This window comes from Urocampus carinirostris, chromosome 8 (assembly GCF_059441175.1).
Source record: "Urocampus carinirostris isolate Australia breed hairy pipefish chromosome 8, RoL_Ucar_1.0, whole genome shotgun sequence".
Taxonomy (NCBI): domain Eukaryota; kingdom Metazoa; phylum Chordata; class Actinopteri; order Syngnathiformes; family Syngnathidae; genus Urocampus; species Urocampus carinirostris.
In genome coordinates, this window is record NC_142356.1 from 9,862,560 (window position 1) to 9,889,881 (window position 27,322).

General features: G+C 39.6%; 2 protein-coding genes across 11 annotated transcripts in view; both read left to right on the forward strand.

The window, feature by feature from the left end:
* Positions 1-13,394, forward strand: part of nfixa (nuclear factor I/Xa) — a 267,293-nt gene extending 253,899 nt beyond the window's left edge. For all 10 annotated transcript variants that reach the window (XM_088341546.1, XM_088341552.1, XM_088341549.1 and 7 more), the window contains one exon: positions 4,689-13,394. In XM_088341546.1, the coding sequence (XP_088197672.1) occupies positions 4,689-4,703 (15 nt within the window). In that variant the 3' untranslated portion in view covers positions 4,704-13,394. The remainder of the gene's footprint in view (positions 1-4,688) is intronic.
* Positions 13,395-16,026: 2,632 nt separating this feature from the next.
* Positions 16,027-25,873, forward strand: rnf11a (ring finger protein 11a). The gene is made up of 3 exons (XM_088343010.1): positions 16,027-16,386; positions 20,442-20,614; positions 22,408-25,873. The coding sequence occupies exons 1-3, from the start codon at positions 16,288-16,290 to the stop codon at positions 22,577-22,579; spliced, it is 444 nt and encodes a 147-aa protein (XP_088199136.1). The 5' UTR covers positions 16,027-16,287; the 3' UTR covers positions 22,580-25,873.
* Positions 25,874-27,322: the final 1,449 nt, after the last annotated feature.

Sequence of the window (27,322 nt, forward strand, 5' to 3'; positions counted from 1 at the left end):
TGAAAATAGGCCAAACTATTATCAACCATCTGCTATATCAGTCATTTTTCAGTAAGTATACAAAAAAGGTAGAAATATAATATTTTTCAGATTTTTTTTAGAAAAGATAAGTTAAAAGATAGCATATTTATCATAGTATTTTACATGTTAAAATATAGTAGTGAGAACAATACGGTAATTGCTTGGATTAGAATTGTTTTAAACGTAGTGAATTAAGAGAAAGGGGCTTGATTTAAACATTATTTTCCCTATTTTAATTAAAACAATTTCACTCAAGACTAACACATCAACCTTCCTTTTAGTCATCATCCTTCCGACCTCCTCTTTCTTCCTCTCAGTCGCTTTACTTCCACTTCCTCTCACATTTAGTGACCTTATAACTAGGGTTTGCGAGACCTTTCCAACCCTCGCACCCCTTTCTTTGCCTTGCTGTCTCTTAGGGAGTAGAGATAGAGAGGAGAGGATTCCCAGTCCCCTCGCTCCCTCCACTTTAATCTTCTCTTACGACACGCAGCGGACCACGGTGGGAGAATTCTCACATCTCCCAGAGGGAGAGGGTCCCTCACCACAGGACAGACAAAGTTGCTCAACCCTCTGGAGGGATATGACCAGGATAGATAGATAGAATTAAAACCACCACCACCACTATCTGCACAGCTTATCCTCAGTAGGGTCGCGGGGGTGCTGGAGCCCATCCCAGCCATCTTCGGGCAGTGGGCAGGGGACACCCTGAACTGGTTGCCAGCCAGTCGCTGGGCATAGAATTAAAACAATTGTTTCAAAATAAAAGCATATATATTAAAGTATCTCACTTACAAAATAAGTAAAAAACGTAGGTTTAAATATTATTTTCTTACTTTACCAGAAATAGTTTACAAAAACATGATATATTATTGGAATTTCACTAGAAAAATAAAAATACAGCAAAACAAGAGAGAATGATTGAACTAAATACAGTGTCAAACAGGTATTTGGGGAGATATTTCGTTGCCCTCTGTGCAGCCCTTTGAGACTGTTTTTGAATAAATAACTTGACTGGTCCACCTCGTGAGAAATTGCGGCCTGGAGAGCCCTCCTGCGGCCAGACGTGAGCAGTGCAGCGTTGAGAGGAGACCGGCCCCAAAATCTAGCCAAGGACAGAAACACTATGCAACTAGAGGAGAGACAAGGGAGTTAGTTGAAGCTGAGTGCACTCCACAGTCACGTCCCGACTGTCTGGTTGCTGCTGGCAACCAGACATGATGTCATAGACTGTTGGACTTGGACGAGTGAGGTGGGGGGCCCCCCCCCCAGACCCCGGGGTCACTTTTCCTCTGCCAAGGATTACACGCAGAGGAAAAGAGTAGGGGTAGCTTCGTGGGAGCCAGGACCAGCAATCGGTTTCAGAACGGGGAGAAGATAGAAAAGGGAGGATCAGTGAAACTTTGGCGGCATTCGAACAGATTCTGCACGACGGGCCGGTCCGCTGCATACCGGCTCGAGGTCCGAGGTATGCTTGCAGAAGCCCTCTGACAAACCTTTTGAACCCGGAACTGTTGAGCAAACCCAGATAAAACGCTTCTTATCAGTTGTAAAAAACTGGAAACAATCCTCGGTACAATGCAAATATGGCCTGCTTGCTATTTATAACTGGGAAGCAACACAAGTGTTTTTAATGGGAAAATACAAGTTTAGACACCCTTAATCACAAAGAGTCTCAAAGGGTTGACAGACCACAGATTATTGCAAACCACAGACTATTATGACACCATCCCCTGATCTAAAACCTACACGAGGGCAAGGAAAAACTCAAAAACATCAACATGAGGAAAATGGATGAATAAATCTTGAGAAGGGACTGCACATGAGGTCATCCCCCTTCCAGGATGATCAGGCTGCAATGGATCTAACCTTAACAAACAATAAAAATAAAATATAAAAAAATTATTTAAAAAGACATTTTTAAAAAACTAGAAAAAATGCAATTGAAAATATTTGAAAAATATGTAAAATAGTAACAAAATTCCGATTAGGGTGATGATTTTTTTGTCCCACAGAAAATAATGATAATACATATTTTAAAATACTTTAAAAAGTACTTGAAAATATATTTTATATTTCATCAAATAAAAATAGGAGCAACTAGCCATTGTGATTCCCAAAAAAATATATATTATTTTTTTAGATTGCGATTGTAAAATATTTGAAACATCTATGGGGTTTTTTTTGTCTTTATTTTAAATGTCTAGAAAACATAAACTTATTATTTGATTTAAAAGCAATAAAAATCTTCTGTGATTTAAAAAAACACGTATCCGTCGTAAAATAAAACAAGTATAGGTCATGAAATGACCGTTCCTTTTCAAATATGCAATTGTAAAATATTTGAAAATTTTACAAAATTGACATGAAATACACTGAATTGATTTTTGGGGAAATAAAATGAAAACATGAGCAACAGGCTACTTCAAATTACAAGAAACATAAAACAACTGTTGTGAAAAGTTTATTTTTTAAAAGTGCACTTGTATATTCCAGAAATAGAACTGTTTTCAAAAAGTAATTTATTTAAGTTATTTATAGGATAAAAAAGCATGAGCAACCACTAACTCGATTAAAATGATGTTGTGAGAAGATTCTTTCAAAAAATGCAATGGTGAAATATTTCAAAAATAAACAATATGCTGAAAAATTGTCTTGAAAATTATTATTATTATTATTATTATTATTGAGTGGCGGCGGTTGAGTGGTTGGCGCGCAGTCCCACAGTGCAGAGTTTCAAGGTTCAAGTCCAACTACCGCAGCCTTCCCGTGTGGAGTTTGCATGTTCTCCCCGTGCTTGCCTGGGTTTCCTCCGGGGACTCTTGTTTCCTCCCACATTCCAAAAACAGGCATGCCAGGTTAATTGGCCAGTTCAAAATTGTCCCTAGGTGTGAATGAGCAAGTGAGTTGTCTGTCTCTGTGTGCCCTCTGATTGGCTGGCGACCAGGTCAGGGTGTCCCCTGCCCACTGTCGGGAGATGGTTGGGATGGGCTCCAGCACCCCCGTGACCCTAATGAGTATAAGCGGTGCAGATAATGGATAGATGGATGAGCAACTGTACTGCAATTTTAAAAAACACTTATCAGTCGGGAAATGATGATCTTTAAAATGCAATTTTAAAGTATTTGAAAAAAAATGTTTTTTTATGTCTCCCAAATCAAGTTTTAAAACAGATAAACGGGTGTAAAATATTTGAAAAATATATGCTGTTTTTATACCCTGCTGGCAACCAGTTGAGGGTGTCCCCTGCCTACTGGCCGAACGTGGCTGGGATGGGCTCCAGCACCCCCGCAACCCTACTGAGGATAAGCGGTGCAGATAATGGATGGATGGATGCTGTTTTTACAAAACTGACTTGAAAATGTACATTCAATTGTTCAATAAAACAGCATTAAAACATAAGCAACAAGCTGCGAGAGATAAAAGAAGAAAAAAGGATCAATTTTACATTTTTATATCAACACATTAATGCTGCAAAAAAAAAAACGCAGGAAATGAAATCGAAATATTTCAAATCTACAAAACATAAAACACAATTTTAACCTTTTCTGTGCTCAACAAATTTAAGGTCAAAAACACAGAATCCCCCCAAAAATGCATATCTGCCAATCACAAAAGAAGAAAAAGATGTCTCAAAGGGGACCAGCTGTTGATTGGTGGGGAGCCGGCCTTCGTTCACTTCCAAGAGACACTTTAAGTCAAAAGCACTGGTGGTTTACATTACAAGTCAAAATAAACATTTCACAAAATAATATGCTCTATAAAGATGAATAAAGTGAAGTTTAACTTACTTGTAAAAGATTGGCTTCAAGAGTTAGGCGACTTCCTCTTTCGTGGTAAAAAGTAGCCGAAAAAAGCGATCCAACCATTTTCTCAACCGCATCAAGCTTTCTTTTTTCACTTTTGTTTCAAAAGAAACGGCTCGCCTCCTTTTTACACTTTACACCAACCATATCAAATGGATGCACGAGATATTAAACAATAAAAACGTCAAAGTTCTTAGCGTGCTAGAGATACAGTGCAGTGTGTATACACACAAACCAGGAAGAGGAAGCGGATTTCTTCTTCGAGGTGGATTCTGGGTGAGCTCTCACAGCGCCACGCGGCGGAAAGAAGCATGACAGTAATGTCCTGCACTCGGAAAAACGTGCACACAATACAAAATCTAACTTACAGCAATGTCCAGATATTTTTCGACATCCCGAAAATAATGTTCCTATCTTCCGTTCTACGTAAGTCGAATGGTCGTAAATTGGGGAGCGTCTGTATTCGTAATTGCAATCTAACCATATATCCTTTTTTGAATGGTGACACGATCAGAAGAACCTGATGTTAACAACCCAAGGGAGAGCGGAAAACCCGATTTTTCTCCAAAACAGATACATTCACAATTAAAGATCTAAAATTCATCTGTCTTGTTTAATGCACACGGAATATTAGCAATTACATACGTACGCTCGGTGGCCTTGGGGTTAAGGTGCCCAATCCGAGACTGGGAGCCGGATTTCTTATTTAAATGCACTGGAGAAGTTGAAAAAATGTCTTTGAAAGTTCTTAAAAAGTGCTTGAATTTGGAAAAGGTGTACAGACCCTGTCATCGAATGCTTTCAAGATGTTTTGATCCGACTCCTAACCGTCTCTTCTGTGTTCTTCTTCCCCCCCTGCAGTCGTGGTTCCTCTGACATGGTCTCGACGAATCAAAAGCTAAAATGGTGTCATGAAATTTTTAAAAAAGGATCAAGAGCAGACTGCTGGCACTTAAAAAAAAATGTTCTCTCTGGCCCACTTTGTACAAAGTACGACTCCAGAACAGCCCCCCGCCCCCTCTCACGTGGCCCTAAACCCAACGTCTGCCCACCCGACCCAATTCGAAACTGGAACACCTCCCGGGAAACGTCCTCCATCAGATGGAGCCGACCGACTCGGAAGACCAGGGAACTGTCGCACGATCGCCGAGAAAGTGTCGGACAGGAATTGCCAATCGACCAATTTTGACATTTGTCCTTTTTTATTTTTAAAAAAAAATCGCTTTTATTTTGTTATCATTTCATCGTCTCCACGCTGGCATGCTCCGATCTTGAAGATCCCGGCGACGCCCACTCCCGTGACCGCCCTGCCCCCTGCCAGCCTTAGCCACGCCCCTTGCCCCTCCCCCTTTCACGCGGGCCCCGAAGACCCATTCGTTTGCGATTGGCCAATCCCAGTGACGCCATCAGATGGTGTGACGTATATGCACTAAGTGGCTGGTCGATTTTTCTTTGTTTACCTGTCCAAATATCAGGGCTCCTTTTATTCAACTTTTGATTTTAGCCAGCCGAAAGCGTTCGAAAACACTAAAGGCCGCGTGCGCTCTTTCATCCCCTCACCTATGCACTATTAATTCTCATTCGGGATGAACGGAATAGCACGCGAGCTAGGAGGGGGGCTTCCTAGGGACGTGGCTGTGGGGGTCTCCTTTGAACCCACCCCCTCCAATTACAACACACCAATATTTTCACCCCTCTTCTCATTTTACCAGCGACAGGGATGAGCATATTAAATTGATTTTTCATGTCTGGAAGAAAATTGAAAAGCATTAAAATGACACACCTCGCAAAGTCGGCAAAAAATGGCCCGCGGGCAGTAATAGGCCTGTCAACTGATTTAATCTGGCCCAAAAGACGATGCTGAGAGAAGCAAACAGTGACCTGCAGTTTTTAATATGCCCATTGGATGTCGCCAAAGCGTGCCATAATACACTTCTGAAGTAGAACTATTCTTATTGAATTTTTCAATGCAAATGATCGAATATAGTGCTTAAAAAAGGGAGATGTTACTTTGGTATTACCCTTAATTAAAGTTTTTATTTCAAGAAATATAGAGGTATCTGTATATTTTGCGTGTTTCATAACCAATTGAATGAAATAATCCCTTCAAATACAAACGAGAAAACATAGATTGGCTCGTGTTATCTATTTTCCTCATGTAATGCCAAGATATCAAATTCAAGACTCTTTATCGGGATTTACAAAAAATTAAATACATTAATCAGCATTTTTTGGGCAATTTTTTTTCAAACCGTCGCAAAATGTCTGCTGTGACCTGATTTGGGGGAAAAATATCGACACTTGTGAAGGGGTTTACATAAAATAGATGTTTTTTTTTTAAAAATCCAATTATTTTGGCATTTCTCATGTGTTTGCAGCATAACAGTAATCTGTGTTTACCTAGAACTCCGATTGACACCAGACTCAATGAGTTTATATTTAATTTGGATTTAGTAATGAATATATTCTGGGGTAGGTCAGTGTCTCTGACCACTTGAGAGTCTTATAAAATGTTTAACTAGATATATATTTATCTAAAATACGTTTTTAGAGTGATCCCCAACCATTTTAAAGCTAAGAGCTTTGTTTTTGTCACTGATTAGCACAAAGGCCAACTCATTTGATATGCTATTTTAAAATAACAAGCTTCTATGGCGTTACTATGTTATTACAATGTTATTAACCAGTTATTAATGTAGAGTTGAAATAAGCACAGTCAACTGATAAAAAATCATGCCTGTTAGAAATCAAATTCCCTGTAAAATATTCAATAACCCATTAGTGGTGAGTTATTTTCAGAACCAGGCTGCCGGCTACTCAGGTGTTCTTAGGGGGCTACCTGGTGGGCAACACTTGGAATTTTGGTATTCTTCCAAGTAGTATTGATTGATACTGATCCGATACCTGCACTTTATGCCTGGAAATATCATCAACTTTTAAAAGTTGACCTCCCCCTTTGAGTTATTATCATGATAAACAGCACAAAAATTGCGGGCATGAAAAAATGTCAAATAACTACAATGCAACATTTTACAGTATACAATATAAATATTTTTACTACAACCAGAACAAAAAGTCAAGAGAGAGAGAAACCAATAAGTTTTACGAAAATACAAATACTGTATGACAATGTCAACTAGAGAACTAAAATACCTTCCATTGAACAATATTTTGAATATTAAGCCAGAAATTGCAAATAGGGTAAAAAAATAAAATTCTGCGCTTTGAGGAAATTGGTGGAGGAGTGAAGTACCGATCCCTGGAAATTAGTATTGATCCTCCTATCCAAGTACTTGCTTAGTATCAATAATATTGATATTTGGATCGATCCGCTGATCCACGTAAGCTCTACTTGCAGTAAAATATTCGAATCTGGCTTCACAATTCCTCCAGACGTGAAAATAATTCTGCCACAAAACAATAAGGATTGAAATGTCCATCCCTGTCGCAATGAATTGGATTTTACAGGAACACACAACATAAGCTTCGTATTATTAGCTTTCATTTAGCTTGTAAATCTGGCTGATTATATTTTTCTCTTCCGTTTTTGCTCCACTCGGATTTGTTCTCACGTCATAGCCGTTTTTCCCCGTCTAATTGACTACCTAACCGCTTCGAAACCGGGCCGGGAACAACGAAAACTTCTCAAAATCTCTGAAGGACAGCACAAAAACACCAGCTCACCACATAAGACACACACGCAAGCCTTCGTATTTTTCACTCGACTCCCCGAAATCTGCATGACCTAATTCCGAATTTGCATCGTGACGCAATCAGACATAAAGAATAACTGGACTGCCCGGCTGCCGGTTTTTTTTTGCAGGGATAATGGAGACTAGCTGTCGTTAGCTCAACAGTTTGTACTCAAAAGTGCCTCCGTACTTATTTTTATGCCGTTAGAATTCAGGTTTATTTTCTGGCGTGTTGGGCTTATACATGGGTTTTCCTTTTTTATTGTTTTTCAGAATCCGTTTTTATGTCAATTTATCAGGAAGTGACATCAACTTTGCGATCAAATAATGATTTGAAGACTTTTATTTTGTTGACATTGCAAAATCAACAGCGATGGGTTAACATTCTAAAATGTTGTGTGCAAAATGAAAATGCACTTTTCAAGTTTGCTTTCTATTTACAGTAAAATAATCCAATTCACAACAAGGAACAGCAAATACTTAGGCACACACGTAATCGTTAAATAAAGTAAAATAAATTAAAAATAAAAATGAGGGCAAGACACAGGCTAACAGTGTAAGGAAAATGTAACTCTGGAATCCTTTGTTTTTTTACTCTCAACCGGTGTCTATTGTGTTAAACATGGACGTATCCATTGAATCCATTTAATGCTTTAAAACAAATTTATATTTCTTGGTTTCGATATACAAACGCTTTCTAGTGTTAATCTTTCAATTTTCCAGTGTAATTTTTTTTCTATCAACCAGATTTAGTTAAATATTTTTGCAAAAAGGAAAGGCAGATTTGTGAAAATCATATTTCAACAATCAGACAGATTTCAAGGAGGCTACAGAAATCGGAACAATCCTCACTATTTCTCCACTACTAAATACTAGATCAACTCACTAATTAAGTAGTTTTTGATTAATCGATTTGCAATGAACCTCAATTATTCCAGTCAAGCACAGTCAGATTTGCATTGGAAGAAATAGGAAAAAAAACTTGTTATCATCTTAAATAAATTCTATTTGCTGTTCCTTTTGATAAAAAAAACATGAATAGATAGGTAATCCTCCATTTTGAAAAAAAGTCCGTGCAAAGAAAACAAAATACTGGATTGCTTAACCTGCTGTTAGCTTGCTAATGCTATCACTAATTCTCTTGTTTGTGCCTGAGGTATGCACCAAATCGGAATCATTAGTCTCTCTATCGCCCTCTGCCGTGAGGCAAGAGAACTGGGTGCCTCACCGTCAGCCCGGTCATGCGCTGGATACTAATTTTATTGATAATATTCATAATATAATGTGAAAACGCAGCGATTTTAAAGAAGTATAGGAAGAAGAACTGATAATAGATTTTTATTGTATATTTCCACCAGTTGTGACAATCTAAACTCAATTGATGCCAGCCAATTCAAACTAAATATAGCGGTTTGGCGTCTAAAACCATCAATGGCACTCAATTTTTTAAAGGGGGACACATTTCTTCCTTAATTTGGGAAACCCCAGCCCCTTTTTTCCTAAGCACGCCTTCGTAAAGATAGATATAGAAACCATATATATTTATCATCTACATATGCAACCTTTCAAAGTCAGTGGGCAGTCTGGTTATTTTCTGAAGCTCCGCCCCTCCCTTTCAAAATAAAAGCCAATCCAAAAAACGACACCGCCTCACCTTCCCTTTGCAGTCCGAACCCTCAACCGACACCGCAGCGTTCCAATCGATCACTTCGATCAAGTCGTCGACGAATTCTGAGCGTAGGATCGAAGAAGAAGAAGAAGAAGAAAAAAAAAGTGTTTTGTTTTTTGATGGAAAGTATTATTATTGAGAATTATGTGTCGATTGAGCCACGTGCAATGCATTGGGTAGATCATTGTGTTTGTCTGTTAGAGATTTTTAAGAAAGCTACAAGAAAAGAGAAAAAAAATGGTATCTGTCGCAAGTCCGTAAGCTCCGGGACTCTAAACTGAGAGGGCCATCATGATTTCAAAAAAGAAAAAGAAAAAAAAAAAGAAAAAATTCCTAGTCTTTGTAAGTCGGGGGTTTTGTTTTTATTTCCTTTGTCTCTCTTTTTTTTATGTTTTTGTGTAATCATTTTTTTGTATAAAAAATGCGGGAGGGCTGAAGGAAAACAAATCCATCTAGCAAAAAAACGGTGCTCCTTAAACACTATCGATAATTCCATTCACGATTACTATAAAAGAATGGTCATGAACAAAAAAAAGGAAAAAAAAACAGCATCGCCGGTACTCTTCTTCTATGGAAGCCCAAAAGTGCCAAAAAGTAACCAATCGAACGACCTTTTGATGTAAACAATTTTTGCTAACAGGCAATTATGTACTTCTTTTTAAAAGGTTTCATTTTTAGGAAATATATAATTTATCATCGATAAAGGTGTGCATTGTTTGGCCACTAGATGTCACTGTCATGTGTAATGCCACTGAAAACCAGCACGAAAAAGCACAAGGAAGAATTCAAAGTTTTTTTTCTTGTACCCTGACTAAACTATTTGCCGATACCAAGCGTCGATACCGATTGTACTTTTCACAAGACATATTTATTCGAATACATCAGGATACAAAAAAAATTTCTACTTTTTTGTATTTTTCTTGTTTTTTTTTTAAATAGACACAAAATAAAGTGTTTTTTTTTTTATTATTTCCACGAACAGTCAGAACGACACCACCTGTATAGACAGTCGATACTAATCATTTTAAAATACAATCAATCAATCAATCAATGCAGGATTCTTTTTCTTAAAGAGACAGTGTGTATTATTCGACCCATAGACGTTGCTCTATTGTGTAGTGTGACCGACAGCGAGTGCAAAATACAAGGAAGAATTCAAACTACGGCTACTCAAAATGACCAAAAAGCACAATTACAAAGTTTTTTGATTTTTATGGGTATCCTTAGAAACAAGATGGCAGACAATCATGTCAAATCTCTCTAAGTGAGCCTCATTTTTTATAGAATAACTATGAACCTACGAATATTTTTCAAAAAACACGTTCATATGATAGTTCAAGTATTTTTGCTTATTTTCCTAATTAATATTTTTTCTATTTTCTTGCATGACCTTTTCTTTTTACCACTAGAGGGTGCTACATAATAGTCAAATCAAGTCATTTTTATTTGTATAGCCCTTTATCACAAAGAGGTTATTGCAAACCACAGACTATTATTACAGACTTTTATGAAACCATCCCCTGATCTAAAACCTACATGAGGGCAAGGAAAAACTCAGAAATACAGAAAGTCCATTTAATGGTACCAGTTTGGCTTGTGAATGGCTTAAGATTCTTTTGTATTGTTGTTTATCATCCAAATAAGTGTTTTATTTTACAACTAGGAGGCGCTAAAACACACAATGTCTCATAAATTGCTAAAATATTTTATAATCATGGGTAACATTTTAAATAAAGGATTATAAAGTAAGTACATATTTTATAACAATGAGGCCCTAGAAATGAAAATTGAATAATGATATTATTGGTTATAATTGACTGTTCGATAGCAAAATATTTGTTAATTCGTTTATTGCATTTTTGGCACACTTGGGCTTCCGTACTTTTTCTGTTTCTCTTTGACACTTTTTGTATCCTTCCTTTATTAATTAGGGGGAGAGGTTCCACATCCCCTTTTATTTTCCAGACCGCTGCCACGAAATCACCAGCAGATCCCCCCAAAAATTGGCCCCCGTAGCAAAGTATTTCAAAAACAATGGGGAAAAAATGAATTGTTTATTTATTTTTTGTAATCAGCGGGCAGCAACATGAGCCTCTCCCCCTTTTTGCCCCCCGTCCCCTATTTTTCGCACCCCACCCGCTTCTGTATAAATGACCCCTTCTCGTGCTAGTGTCGTAGTGTATAGTTACCCCAGCAGTAAAAAGTCGTCCCCTTAAAAGTGCCTTTTGTTCACAGACTCCATTTTGTAAGCCCGGGATTCTTTCGTTTTTCGCGCATCCCCCGAGCGCTGCGTTCACGCTCGACTGTAAAGTTCGGAAAAACCATTATCACCCCTTTCGAGAAAAAATGTCCCGATGTTGCTTTGCAGGGTTGGGTAGGGTTACTTTAACTTGATTACTTTCAATTACTTTTGGATTACTCCAATACCAAATATGCTAATAAAAGACAAAAGAATCTAAATTTGAATAAAATGACTAAATTTTGTGCAGGTTTGGGGAGTAACGGAGTACATGGAACGGCAAAAATGATGTTGGCAAGCTGTTTGGATTTATTTTCATTTTCTTTCTGTCGCATTTTATGTTCGTTTTGCCGGAGATCAAAGAGATCAAAGCCAGGAGAGAAAACTTACCACGTGTTGTGAGTCATCATTTTATTCAAGTCAAGTCATTTTTATTTGTATAGCCCTTAATCACAAAGAGTCTCAAAGGGATTCACAGGCTATTACACAGACTATTTTTTCAGACTATTATTCCACCATCCCCTGATCTGGAAGCAACATGAGGGCAAGGAAAAACTCAAAAAACCTTTACATGAGGAAATGAAGAAACTTTGAGAAGGGACCGCACATGTGGTGTATCCCCCTTCCAGGATTACCAGACAACAAAGGATGTTGCAATCACAAATTGTCCACGAAAAGTATTTACATGAGAAAGTAGAAATAATAACAATAATGAGTAAAAAAACGGATACAATTTACCTGCAAATGAAATGAGTCACAACATTAGCTTCTCTGCTGGCTTTGATCTCTACAAGGGGAATTAACATTTTAGTACAACAGAAACAAAAGGAAATTAAATCCAAACAGCTTGACAACATCAGGTTATTCATATTTACTTTATTTAGTCTTTTATTAGCATATTTGGTATTGGAGTCATCCAAAAGTAATTGAAAGTAATCCAGTTAAAGTAACCCTACCCAACCCTGTTGCTTTGAATCTCCCCCCGTCACCGCTGTCTATTTTCTCTTCGACACTCGAGTAGTATGTAACTTTGTGTCCGTCGCTCTCTCTCGAAAAAAAAAGAATATATTACTGAGAAACGTTTTTATTTTTTGGTTGTTTTTCGTCTGAGCAGAATGCAGTTAGCTCACATGTTACTCCTTGTCTGTATGCTTCACATTGTATCTCGCCATACCCATCACTTTCTGCTTCTCCATTCAACAGCTAATGTATGTGAACAAATGACGCTGACGGGCTTTTGGGGGTGTCCTTGGGTGTTTTTTTCTCTTTTTTTTTTACGTTTTTTTTTAAAGGGGTTCGGGTCAAGGAGAGGGGAGGGAGGTTCGCTGGATTAACCGCCGGGTGATGATAAGAATTTGCTATTTTGTTTTGGGTTATTTATTGTTTGGCTTTTACTTCCCCTTTTTTTTGGTTGTTTTGTTAGAATTTGGAAGATTTTTTTTAAATATTTGCTTATCAGGGTATGCTGTGTTTGGAGGACAGGAAGCCTTGGACTTAAAACTACATGCACCTTATTGCCGGATTTGTTTAGCATGAGGTCGAATTGAAGGGGCCGGGGTTGCATTTTTAATCCCTGCAAAGTATTATTTTCCACGGCGGGTTTTACGCAGTAAAACTCTCAGCAGTATTAACTACAAACACATCGGCCGGCCGTACCAGAGGAGTCGAGCTCTCTTTTTTGGGGTCCCCCCCTTTCGCCTCATGCTGGACAGCTCCAGGTCTGTGTTCTCCGGTTTAGTTTGTTTTTCTTAAGCGTGTATGGTTACTGGTGTACTAGGCAGCAGTCCTTCCCTTCATTTAGTACCGGCTCCTCTGCGCCTCTGTCTTTGCACCACTCCTTTGTGAGAACACCCCCAGAGCTCTAGGTGAAATGCATGTGTTAATTACAGTTTCTTTTCCATAAGAAGAAAAACGCAGTTTGTGAAGAGCAGCGCCTGATTGAATAAAAAAGGATGTTCTTGACTGTACCAAGTTGTGTCTTGAAAGATTTTATACATGTAACCGCGGTGTACCTGTCCCACCAAAGAGCCACGTTCACGTTGGACTGGATGATGAGGTTTTTATTACAGTTTCTGCAGATGAAATGAGTCACAACATTAGCTTCTCTGCTGGCTTTGATCTCGTTGGCAGCTCGCTCTGTAGACTGCCCAAAGCATATCAAAGAGCTTTCTTTTCAATTTACATAAAATACATTTTAGAATATTACAATACATTTTTACATCTAGTTTAAGAAGATACTTTTAACAAGAGATCGTATCGTGTTTTTTTAACGTTTACTATTAATTCAACATATTTTTCTTTAGTCTGAATTTTAACAAATATCATCCTTTTCATATATATGAGAAAATAGAAATAAGAACAATAATGAGTATAAAAACGGGTACAATTTACCTGCAAATGAAGTGAGTCACAACATTAGCTTCTCTGCTGGCTTTGATCTCTATAAGGGGAATTAACATTTTAGCAAAACAGAAACAAAACGAAAATAAATCCAAACAGCTTGACAACATCAATCACATTACTGTGCATGTTAAGAGATTTGTCAGCTGTGGTTATAATGTTTAAAATTAACTTCTTTTGTGGAGCACCAAAAGATGTGTCTTACCGTTGTCAGCTCGCTCTGTAGAATGCCAACAAAACCCCGCCTTCCGGTCACATGTCAAACGCCAAAACAAACCCTACCCCATACCAGCAGGTGGCACTGTTGGACTCATCACTGCAGGACACTTACTAAAAACTATACACATATTTCAGCAGGAATTTCAATAAAACAAAAAGTTATTATTACACCCGTTACATACATTTGACTATAAAGGATTTTATACGATCGAATACAAATTACATTTAATGCAAAAGATATTCACTGGCTGGGCTGTGGTGTGATGTCAGGGCACCCTGGTGGAAAATGTTGTTTACAGGAACGACGGGAACGGGACCTAAGGCTGATAGGATAATCAGCACATTCAGACGCAGAAAGGTCCTGATGACGTAAAAACGCTCGGTGTTATTTTGAGTATTCCAGACATCGCAACGCTCTTCGACGAGATGGTGAAGCCCAGGGGGCTTCTTTGGCACGCCCATGGGAGGAGCCGGCACACCATTATGCCGGGAGAAGATGGCCAATAAGAGAGCTAAAGGACTTCGGAAAAAGGCTTCCCAGAGACTCCAACGTCACTAATTCGTCCGTTTCCGATGGAGTACACTTAGTTAAATTGTTAATGAAATTAAATCTGCCCCCGTGTGAAAATGGCGGCTTTCTTGTTCATCTTTTCCCTCAAGAAACGAGCGCGCATAAATTGTTGGATGAATGTAGGTTGTGTTTGGTTAATGGAGTCAGATAACTCATTCGAACGATTTGGTAAACGCTACATTCTGAAACTTACTTCCCAACAGTCTTTATTTCTATTCCGGACGACCTAAATTCAAATATTATCCGGGGTTCATACGGGTGCTTGAAATCATTGAAAATGCTTGGATTTTAATCATATTTTCAAGGAACAAAGTGCTTGAGTTAGTGGTGAAATGCTTGAAATTGTTGCCGTGTTTCTTAGGTTAGGTGTTGGGCTTTGGTTAGAAGCTAGGGTTTGGGCTTCAAATTAGGGTTTCAAAGTCAAGTTAAATATGCATCACCTGTGCCCACTCCTTTGGCGCCAACTGCCTCAGACTTTTGATTGGCTGTCCGTTCCTATTTATACCCACTCCTATCTGTCCCCTTTTGTCAGTCCGTCTGCGAACCTCAGGTAACACTAGGCAAGCCTTTTTCGACCCTGACTCCCACCGGTAATATGCTCCTGTCTGTCCCCCGGCTTCGACCCGTTTTTTTGTCCCTGACCACGTCTACTCTCGCGTCCCGGTTTTCAACTCGCTTCTGAGTCCGACCACGTTTTTGCTCTGCTGTCCCGGCCACTGACCCGTTTTTCCTTTCCCGACACCGCCATCGCTCGCCACGGAGCGACCTGCTTCCCGCGTCCAGCCACCACCGGATCGTGGGCGCAACCCGTTATCTTGCTTGCAATAAAACTTGTGAGAAACGCAACGCAAGTGGGTCCTGTCTCCGTTCTGGCCGTGACAAAATCAGGTTTGAAAAGAAATATATGGTGTAAGATTTTTTTTGTATTTTGTTAGGGCATGGAGCCCTGGAGCTTGACAGGAATCTAAATATATGGATTACTATGACTACTTTTTACTTCCACTTGAGTAATACTATTCTAAAGTTACTGTACTGTTACTTGAGTAAAAATGTTGGCTACTTTACCCACTTTTACCTGTTTTATACAATTCAACAGCAATAAATATGATTGAAGACCTTCTGCAGCGCTAACGTATTTGCCCCTGCTAGCTTACATCGAAAAAGCACGCAGCTAAGAAGGGGGCGTGTCGTAAAAAGTCCGTGAAAGGTGCCTTCACACGCCTCGGTATTCTCACTTTCTGCTTTTTATGGCTCGAATTTACATATTTTGCTTTTAACATAACGTTTTATTTTTTGTATTCAGAGATAAACTTGAGTATCATCTTTAATATGGGGCATTTTTGTCCTGACGAATGGTTCCTCCACTTCCGGAAATAGCCAAAAAAATAACCCAGACGTGACTTCCGGTCTACATTTTGTAAACACAAGAATGTAGGACACGAAAACAACTCGCTCGATTTCTTCTATTTTGCGTCACCGTTTGGATTTATTTAAGTCCGAAAACTTTACCGAGTGCTCATTCGGTTGTGCGACGTCGAATTCCGATCGTTTTTCTTTCAGTTCGGACACCGAAGAGAAAACCAGCTAACAGCCGCGTCGAGTCTCCGCGCGTGTCCGCTTAAGTTTCCATCTGTGCGTGCGCGTCGATCGCTCATGCCGGGGTCACTTCGATGGGGAACTGCCTTTTTTCTCCAGGAGCGGACGATCTGTCGCTGCTGAACGAATCTGAGGCGGGCAGCTTGCCCGGAGAGCCGCCGCCGCCCTACCAGGTGACCCGACCTACATTTGCCACGCGATCGCCGACATTGTACAAAGTATAGTCACAAGAATCATTGGATACTCTCAGTACAATGCTCAACAACAACACACAATACAGAATACAACTTGCTGACTGTTTCAATCCAACGGCTTTGTCTTAAGGTTTCGATTTCGGATCTCAGAAAACAGCTCACGTGCAAATAGCTAAAGCAGGGGTCGGGAACCTTTTTTTTACATTAAGAACCATAAAAGCTAAAATATATAGTTTTTTTAGAGAGACCCACTCCATATTTATCAGAATGAAATTCAACAAATCCACAAAACTCGCTTTTCAGACCAATGCTAAATCATCAGCACATTTTTTTCACTGTATGACGTTCGATTATTTGATAAAATCTATGTAAAAATAGTAATAAGCCCAAATCCTTTGTCCCATACCAATATAAATATACCACGTCTCCTTCCCGCAGTTAAATGTTAGTGTTGATGAGTTTTAAGGTTAATTTTTGTCCTAAATAATTGTTTCAAAACAAGGTGCGAGCAAAGTTATTCTGTGAAAATGTCACAAAATTCTGCAAATGAGGATACCAATGTATTTACCTTCAGTGCAAATGAAGCTTCTGAGTCATTAAAGTTGGTTATGTGGCTTTTCATCACAAATTGTCTCATCATTGGACATAGATTATTAGTTGAGCTTTCATATAAAGGATTATTGAGGGATTTACAGCCAAGATTGGGTCTGTTGGTGTGACACCTTGTCTGTAAACTGAAGTTATAATTGTGTCATATATACTGGACTGAACCCTTTAAGCAGTTAGTATTGTTTTGGTTTCGCATGTGCAATAACCGGCTAATTACACAAGTTCTATTTTATTCCCGGGGCCGAATGTACTCATGAAATGAGTCATATATGACTCACAAGGCATAGGTTACGGACCCCTGGGTTAGAGTGTTGCGTTCAAATGGGTTATTAAAGGTCATAAAAGGACATTAAACTATACCTATCAACGACAGCCAAAGGTTCCCCTTTAAATGATTGCAAGTTTGGACTTTGTAAACTAAAAACAAAAGATAATGTGTGTAAACTAGTTTATTTACCAAATAAGTTGTAAACTTTTTTTGTGAACTTGTAAGCAAGGCCATCACAGGAATGTTTCGTTTTCCTGTTTATTCAGGTTATCCAACTGATATAATCGGCCCAAGCGGAATTTCTGTCATGGTCAAACATAAAACCTCTTTACTTAGGCGTATAGTAGTAGTTTGTGCCTCTCCGAGGCATACTGTTGGAGACGTTGACTGTATAATACATTATTGTGAACATTTTGCAGGAATATAAAATATCTGTTTTAAGAACCAACTCAGGGTAGCTCATAGGCAGAGTGCAGAAATACTGATTAGTACAGTCGTCTTTTCGGTATACAGGAACCAATGCCCAGTGCGCACACACAACACTGATAGCGATTTCTCATTATCATCTCATTAGCTACACCGCTTATCCTCAGTAGGGTCGCAGGGGTGCTGGAGCCCATCCCAGCCATCTCCGGGCAGTGGGCAGGGGACACCCTCAACTGGTTGCCAGCCAATCGCAGGGCACACAGGGACACACAGACAGCTCATTCACACCTAGAGACAATTTGGACCGGCCAATTCAGAACATACAAACTCCGCACAGGAAGTCTGGTGCTGGATTTGAACCCACGCAGGAGGTTCCCAAGACATGAACTGTGCCGCACATGCGCTAACCGCTGCGCCGCCGTGCTCTGATAGCGATTTGTGCCTTTGAATATGTTGTACTGTAAATTCCGGACTATAAGCCGCACCCACCGCATTTCGGGAGGAAAACCGACTTAGTACACACATAAGCCGCATCGGAACATAAGACGCATGCGCCCTCTTTAAATAATGTTGTTGTTTTTTTTTTTGAGTGAACAATCTTAATGAGTGAACAATTTAAATGACGGGGGGGACTTCATATAGGTTCATAGCTCTATAATCAATTTCATATCATACACCAATTAACCATATCTATCATCAGTCAATTTATGATACATTCTATAGCCAATGAGCAGTGACACTTGTTCCCAGCCAAGGGACTGAATCAAGGTCCTAGCCAAAGTGCTATGAAGCTATCAGTCCAAATTTTGGTTTGAACAAAATTATTGACACTAATAACAGCAAACAAACACACCGTTCCCGGCGGTACCGCAGTACCGGGTCAATACTTTGAGTGGACAGAGCAAGCTACTTATCATTTGATGCAGACCTGCAGAGTCGGGGTACCCGTTGAAAGTAATCCAAGGGGAAAAAAAGTGTATATTTCCAAAGGTAAGGGTGGGAAAAATATATATCCACTATTGTCTCCCGCGTTCACAAACACTCACCTTTACCCGTCCCCAGTTCCCATCAGCCCGCGTTTGCTCCGCCCCTTCTTTCTTATTCGCCTGTGAAAATCAGCATAAGTGTCTCAAATAAATACATTACAAAAATATACAGTTGCAAATACATATTATACATGGTTACACATATTTACAAAGAAAGACGGTACACCGAGAGAGTTCTCAAAGCTTTAATAATAATAATATAACTTTCATTCCAAACTGTGCTTTTGAAAGGTACCAACACGCTACTATCAACACGCTCGCAATGCATCTATTGTATCTGTTAAAAAAGCATACCGTAATTGTTCAATTCGCGGTATGCCGTCCTCATCTTCCTCCCTATAACTGTCGCTAACAAAGGCATGTTTCTCGCCACCAGAAGGAGCCTTTGTCATATAGACATGTTTTGCATAAATGAAGAAGTTGAACACGTGCTCCATCGAAAAATTACATAAATTGGCCGCTTCACTGGATAAGCCGCAGGGCTGAACATTTGGGAAAAAAGTAGCGGCTTATAGTCCGGAATTTATGGTACAATTTTCGTGATTATCTAGTATTTTCACTCCCCCTAATTACTGTTTCTGACGTTCAAGCCCGTCAAATAGGACACACTGTGTTAAATATGGTGAAATGACATCTGAGCCTTTTAGTGTTACCTGTGGTGTTCCGCAGGGTTCAGTACTAGGCCCCCTTCTTTTCAGCATTTACATGCTTCCATTAGGTGATGTTATTCGTAAGTATAATATCTGTTTCCATTGCTACGCAGGTGGCTTGACTTCTTTGGTAGCTTTCTACAGGGGCCGTATAGGTGCTTGAAATCCATGAGAATGCTTGAAGTGTAAAGTCAGGGAAATGCTTAAAAATTAACTCAACAGACCACTAAACAACAAAAAACAAAAATTAATGAAGTCGGCTTAAAAATGACGCCAACACGGAAGCTGTGATTGCAGTGCTTTGTACTTTGTTGTCATGTGAAGCATCATCGTCCCCTACAAGTGCATTAGAAAATCTTTTAATGAAGAATGGCTCAAAGGAAAAAATACAAACCATGCTTTAAACGTGGAACAAATCCATCTACAGTATGCTGCAAAGTGTGCACAAATGAGTTTCAACTCTTCACAGTGGCAGAGTCAGCACTTTCCAGTCATATGAATGGTAACTCGCAGACTAGCTTTACTATGATTGTTTTTCTTGTTACATGCTTCACCTAAACGGGACACTATGAAATGTGTATTAGTGCAAGGATTATGAATCTATTATGGACATTCCCTAAAGGGCCATTCAAAAAATATGGTAGCGTTTCTTGGTAGTACATTTTAATGGGAAGAACTTCATGCAACTGAAAATGTACATTTTTAGTAAACACCTAATATGGGAAGATATTTTTAGGATCAACAAATACATAGGTGAATTTCTTTAGATTAAATCACAGTTACAGTGACGAAAGTATTTGAACACCCTGCTATTTTGCCATTACTCCCACTTAGAAATCATGGAAGGGTTTGAAATGTTCATTGTGGGTGCATGTCCAATGGGAGGGAGATAAACTAAAAAGAAAAATCCAGAAATCGCAATGCATGATTTTTTAACGATGGACCCGCTCGTTAAAAATGTTCTGCAGACCTCAAGGCCCAATTGTGTTTTCAAAATAAAAGAACGTTCTTTTTGATGGTTGGCCGGCTTTCCAGGAGCGCCAGCAGCCGGTTCCCGTTTACCACCCCACCCCCGGAGAAAGCCGCTTGGCCAACCAGTTGAGCGAAGAGGAGCAGGTGCGCATCGCTCAGCGCATCGGCCTCATCCACCACCTGCCCAGGGGCATCTTTGATCCCGGCTCCGACCCCTCGGACCGCAAAGTCAAAGAGTAAGTCACAATTTGCAAGCGGGGACCAGTAAAAGGGTGCAGGGGTGGTGCCTTACTGGTGCCTAAAATGAAATATACTGTTGTGGCTGTGATCCATTATCCCCGGTCAATTCTCTAAGAGCATGGGCAGAGTAATTCTTTCAGAGGATTTGAGACGCGCAAGCTTCCCACTTTGGCCAGCCTACAATGAACAGGAAGAGTGGTAGCTGGGTTTGAACCCATGTCCTCAGAACTGAGGCGCACACGTACAATGCTCTCGAGGCATAATGTACAAAACAGCGCGGTCATTTTTTGCACAAAGCCTCAGTCATCTGTCCACGCTGGCTGAAAAGAACAAGATTTTTTTGCTGGTGGAGCTGTTGTGATTCGTTCATTTATCGCGCGCCTGTGTTCCTGTGGGTGGGTCAAAAGATCTTTCCTCCTTTTGCCAGGCGCGGCGTAGACTCGCTCACACAAGGAGCAGAGGAGGAGGAGGGGCGCTACTGTAAAGCTCTTAAATAACAGTGCGCAACCAGTGTTCCCTCTAAGCTGCGCGCGTGCGCACTGCTTGCACATTCTCAGCGCACAAGAAAATCTAGCCGGCGCACAAAAATGAGGGCTCAAAATTACTGATTAAGAAGCGACTTAAGTCAAAGTTACAGTGCATGAAGGTAAAAATACACGGGTTACCCTGATGTTGTGTCCTAAATGCTGTATTTTGAATTCGAGTCGAAGGAGAACGAAGTTGAGTAAAGTGAGTAGAGTTTTCCGGGGAACCGGCTTCTTCGGCTCGGCTCACTAAAAGGAACCGGCTCTTTCGTGTCCTAAACGGCTCTTGGGGTTGTTTTTGCTTCTTTAATCCCAACATGACCAAATATTATGTAAAATGATGCACAAAATGACTTAAAGGAAGGGGGGAATAGAACAAAAAAGAAAAAAATACCAAATTGAAAAAGTAGTGAAAAGCTGAGAAAAAAAGTAACAATAGGAAGAGAAAAAAGAAGGAAAAATTTAGAAAAAAGCCAGAAAAAAAGTAAAGAAAGAAATGTAGGAAAAAAGTAAATAGAGAACAAAAAGAAAAAAGTAACAGCTCGGAAAAAATAAACACAATGAGATTTTTTTTAAAGGAATTTAAAAAAAGTAGAAAAAAAACACGGAAAAAAGAAGAAAACGTTTGTGTTGCATTCAAATAATTTCCAATTATATCAAGTGAATCTTGTTGTACTTCCACTAAAAAATGTGATTAAGTACACTTCTGTATCTTGCAACTGACTAAATAAGCCCCCAAAAATGTTAATATTATGCGACAAAAGATATCAGGAAATAAAAAGAAATGGATATCTTGTGAAAGAATTGTAAGAAAAACAACTTTTGTAGGCCGTACAACCTTTGCAATAGTACATGAGTCAATTCATTCAAAAGAGAAAAATAATTTTGCATTGCCGGAAACTCAGCAAAATGTAACTTGATGTCAAGTTTTGGACATGTTTGATAATGGATTAGTTGCCACACTTGGGGTTGCCGTTGCTCACTGTTGTTTCAAGCGCTGCTCACCGACTTTGTGTGAACGCTCAGACCCGTAAGGAAAATTACAGGGAACATTACGCGCAACTGAAAATGTCTGAATTTCACCTAAATTCGGCTCGCTACAGTTTAACTGTACGGGTCAGGTGTATCGACATTTCGTTCTGTGTGCATGGTTACAAAAAATGACAATAAAGGAAATTCTATTCTATTCTCTATCTAAAATGCGCATAAAAAAATAGGTTGCTGACCCCTGATCTAGTCCAATTCTGTTCCTCTACCTTTGACAGGTGTGTGATCTGCATGATGGACTTTGAGTACGGCGACCCGATCCGGTTCCTGCCCTGCCTGCACATCTACCACCTGGACTGCATCGACGCTTGGCTGATGCGCTCCTTCACTTGCCCGTCCTGCATGGAACCCGTGGACGCCGCGCTGCTCGCCACTTACGAGGCCAACTGAGCTCCTCCCGGGCCTCGCCCGCAATCCTCCCGGCCCCGCCCCCTTCGCAAGCCCCGCCTCCAAACCGCCGCACCTCGTCGCGGTAACGGCTCCCGTCGGTCGACCGGCCCATGTGCCAAATCCGAGCAATCCGATACGCTGTAGCGACGCGCTTCCCGTCAATCATTTCACTTTTCTATAGTCTCAAATATATATATATTTATATTTCCGATTTAATGAGGTGTCACCCATGTGTCTTTGTCATGTGCAATACGCAAAACCGACACAAGGGCACGTCATTGTTTAATATTCAGTAAGAATCGTTATTTTCTCCATATCCCCCGCCAAAACATGCTTATACAGTGGAATCTCGGTTTTCGAACGCCTCTCAGTTCGAACAAATCGGAGTCCGACCCAAAATTTCGAGAAATTCTTGCTTCGCTGTTCGGTCAAAAAATCGGAGTTCGAACGCCGGTAATGCGTGAGTGCGTACGCTAGGGTGCCATGCTGAGCGGCGTACGGGTGTTTTAGCCCCTTATTATGCCTCCGAAGAAAGTCAGTGCAAGCAGCATAGTTGCTACAGGTGAAAAAAGAAAAGTAGTGCGTACAACTATTGCGTTTAAGGAAGAAATAATAGCCAAATATGAAGGAGGTGTGCGAGCGCCTTCTGCTGACCACCACAAAGGTAAGAAATCCTATTCATAAGATTACGATAACGCGAACCTATGATTAGCCTGGGTTAGCTTTACGTTAAATGTTCAAGGTAAACATTCAGGGTGTTGGAACGGAGCCCAACATTCAGGGTGTTGGAACGGAGCCCCCTTTCCAATGAATCGCTCACCACTTGTTGTGGAGACCCGGGTGCAAAATGACTTGTAAACGAGCTGATTTTTTTATTTTTACACGTTCATGTTAGCATAATCTTTGAACGGAAGATTAAAATAACGCGGACGTACGATTAGCCTGGGTTAGCTTTATGTTTAAACATTCAAGGTAAACATTCAGGGTGTTGGAACGGATTAAAAGGATTTACATTATTTTTAATGGGAAAAATGATTTCGGTGATCGAACAAATCGGTTTTCGAACAGGGTTCTGGAACGGATTATGCTCGAGAACCGAGGTTCCACTGTACAAAGTAAGGGATGCCATATTTTCTTTCTTTATAACAAGCATCCCATAACTTTGACTATAGCACAATGTAATAATAACGCGGCATAATTTCGGTGTTAAAATTTAGGCTCAGCAGTGTTTTTTGCGCCCCCTAGTGATAAAAAGCAACATTGTTTCAAATAATAAGCAAAACTGCACAAACTGTTATACAAACGTGCATTTTTTAAAAATACTTTGTCAAAATACGTATTTAAAATACCTTCTAGATGCTCACAGGTTGAAAAGTTTACATTTATATAACATGAGCCTCACTTGATTGTCCACCATCTTGTTGCTAAGGGTACCCGAGAAAGACAAAAACCTCGTGAAATGCTAAGGAAAAATTGTGCAGTTGGGTCTCTTTAAATCTGCACAGTTTGTATTCTTTCTTGTGCTTTTAACACTCATTTTGGGTTGTATTGCACCACATGTGTCAAACAGGCGGCCCGCGGGCCAGATCAAGGGATTGAATCCGCCCCGCGAGACAACACTCAGAGAAGCGCAAGAGAAAAACAAGCTGCAGGTTGAAACATGTCAACTTGATATTGCCAAAGCCAGGTGCCTCGAACTAAGACACTGTACTTGTATTTCTTTCTCTCTCTCTCTCTCTCTCTCTCTCTCTCTTTTCCACCCCTTTTCTCCCACTCTGTCTCTGTCTTTTTCACTCTGTGTGTCTCTTTTTCTCTTCCTTTGTTGCTCTTTGTCTCTTTCTCTCTCTGTATCTTATTAACTTCTTTTGCTCTAACTTCCTTTTTTCCTTTTCTCTTTCACTCTCCTACCCTTTGAGCTTTCTTTTCTCTCCTTCTGTCTTTCTATTTCTCTTTGTTTTTTTTTCTTCCTCTCCCTTTCTTTTCCCCCTCTCTCACGACTTTTTATCTCCTTTGTTTCTCACGCTCTCTCCCTTTCTCTCTTTCTTTGTCCCACCCTCTCTCCTTTTCCCTCCCTCTTTGTCTTATTTCTTTATCTCTCTTTTTCTTTCTCTTAAATCTACTAGTCCGGCCCCCGACAGAATGTTTATTCTATCGTGTGGCCCCCAAGTCAACGATACAGCAACATCTAGTGGTTGAGTAATACACACTGTCCCTTTTTAGGGACATATTACGTTCTTGAGGTATTTGGAGGCTGTCCACCGATAAAAAACAAGTCAAATTTCTTTAAGGTAACCTCTTATTTGACCACTAGATGTTGCTTAATTGTGTATTGATTCCAGAGTGCTAAAAAGCACAAGAAAGTATACTAACTACGGGGACTCAAAGTGACCAAAACACATCTTTTTATTTCTCATTAATTTGCCCGGCTTTTTTTAGGTTTTCGGGTACCCGTAGCAGAAAGATGGCGGACAATTATGTCAGCTTATGCTATGTAAATGAATTCAAATTTATTGACCTACAAGTATTTAAAAAACACATTTTCATACTGTATTTTGTTTATTTTTCAATCAATATTAAATATAAATGAACAAAATTTTTTACCACTAGGTGGAGCTAGATAATACACTGTCTGTCCAGTTAAGCAGATAACTTACCTTTGTTTTGATATTACTTTGATTGTAAATTGCTAAGCACAAAAAAAAAACTATAACACGACATGTCATTTTCTATTATAATTCCCTCCTTAACTATTTTTTTTCTAGTACTGTGACTAAATTGTCACCAAAATAGATAAAAACATAATCCAAATGAGAGTTTGTTTCCATTTAATTCTAGTCTCTTAAGATGTGTGAGTTAGTACATTTGGAATGTGTTTAGTTTTAGGTTTTTCTATTACAGATCTTCTAATGTAGTTTTCTAATAGAGGGCTATGAGTTATTTGCGTGTTCATTGGTTTGTTTCTTGAAGTGGTCTGACTGTTTTTTTGATGGCCTCGATACTGCAACTTAGTGATCCACTTCCACCGGGCTCTTGTTCCCTTGTCGCCAGCATAAATAGAATGTATCGGCATAGGACTATGGTGTAAGATCGATGTCTATAAAGCAAAACCAGAAAAAGACACAAAAAGATAAATAGTAGCCTTGAAAATGTTCCTTGTGTGTGTGAAACAAAAATATGTGTTGAAAGCTATGAGTACAAAACAAAAACTCTTTGTTCAACAGCAGGGTCCGACAGCTTTCACTGGTTTACCCCTGCCGCATCATACAGGTGCCCTACCCATCCCTTAGAACAGACCTGGGCACTCCGGTCCTGGAGGGCCGTATGTTCTGCATGATTTTTGAGGTTTCTCTGATCCAATACAGGTGATTCCAATCACCAGTATCGTTAACGAGCACTTGCTAGCTTGCTAACGAGGTTATAATTTGTATCACCTGAGTTAAAGAAGAGCAAACTTCAAAACCTGGCAGGACGTATGGCCCTCCAGGACCGGAGTACCCAGGTCTGCCTTAGAACGTGCCCAAACATCCCACTATCCTTTTAGGATAGACTTATGGGTACGCTAAACCGGTGTTTTTCAACCTTTTTTGATCCTAGGCACAGTTTTCAACATAGAATGTTAAAACACACCTCCAAAAATGAATTCCTGTCACCATTTTTTGTGTGCGTGTGTTTTTATTTACCTGGTTTACGGCCACACCACAACGCCTAATCTCGGGAAACTAAGCTGGTTAGTTCTTGAAATAGGTTATCTGGCGCACGCTCTGCTGCGACAGCACTGACTGTCCCCCTCCAGTACAGTCGGTTAAAAACGATTTTCCCTAAGGGGACCAAACAAATTGAATCGAATTGTTAATTATCACGTTGCTTTATTTAAAATCTTTTGCTGTCACCGCGGTTCAGAGGAAATACAGAATATTTATTTTGGTTATTAATTTTGCCATTTATTTTTGATTTTACTATAAAATTAAACAGATTTTTCATGTTTTACTGTATGTTTTCAAATGAGCAAAAAGGATTTGCCAGTGGAATTTTTTTGACCAGTTTTAGTCAAGTCAAGTTATTTATTTTTGTATAGCCCTTAATCACAAAGGTCTGCACAGGTTATTACACAGACTATTTTTTCAGACTATTATTACACCATCCCCTGATCTGGAACTAACATGAGGGCAAGGAAAAACTAAAAAAAAAACCTCAACATGAGGAAAATGAAGAAACCTTGAGAAGGGACCGCACATGTAGCTGTGGTTTTAACTTTTTTTTTTTTTCTTTTAATAAAAGGAAATTAGCAAAATGATCTGCAATGTTTTTATTTTATCTATGTTAGTATGTTTGCGGTGCAATCGTAAATACCTTTATTTAAGAAAACAAAATGCAAATGATTAGTATCTAATCTGCTGCCACCTACTGATATGGATGAAAAAAAACATCCTAAACAATGGCTGGCTTTTTTGAAAAGATAAAATGGGGCAATTTTTTCCTGCGGCACACTGGTTGAAAAACACTCCGATCGACCGTTCCGATGGACCTTATGATTACTCACGGGTGCTTCCAGGAGAAAATAATTAAACTCCGTCTCCTCCATTTTACCACCATTTTGTAAAATCGATAACAATAGTTTATGTACGGCCATGATTACGCTAAAAACGTTTGAGAATATGTATTTTTCCAATTTTGCAACCCATGCTAACTGCTAACAGGCTAATCATAGCCGAGAGAAGTGTCAGTAACTAATTAGCTCAAATG

What these genes read in the sequence shown, in the direction of transcription:
- rnf11a (XM_088343010.1), top strand. Translation starts at nt 16,288, where the DNA reads ATGGGGAACTGCCTTTTTTCTCCAGGAGCGGACGATCTGTCGCTGCTG. An exon ending in AGCCGCCGCCGCCCTACCAG is followed by an intron (nt 16,387 to 20,441) that starts GTGACCCGACCT and finishes CCGGCTTTCCAG; the next exon opens with GAGCGCCAGCAGCCGGTTCC. An exon ending in TCGGACCGCAAAGTCAAAGA is followed by an intron (nt 20,615 to 22,407) that starts GTAAGTCACAAT and finishes TACCTTTGACAG; the next exon opens with GTGTGTGATCTGCATGATGG.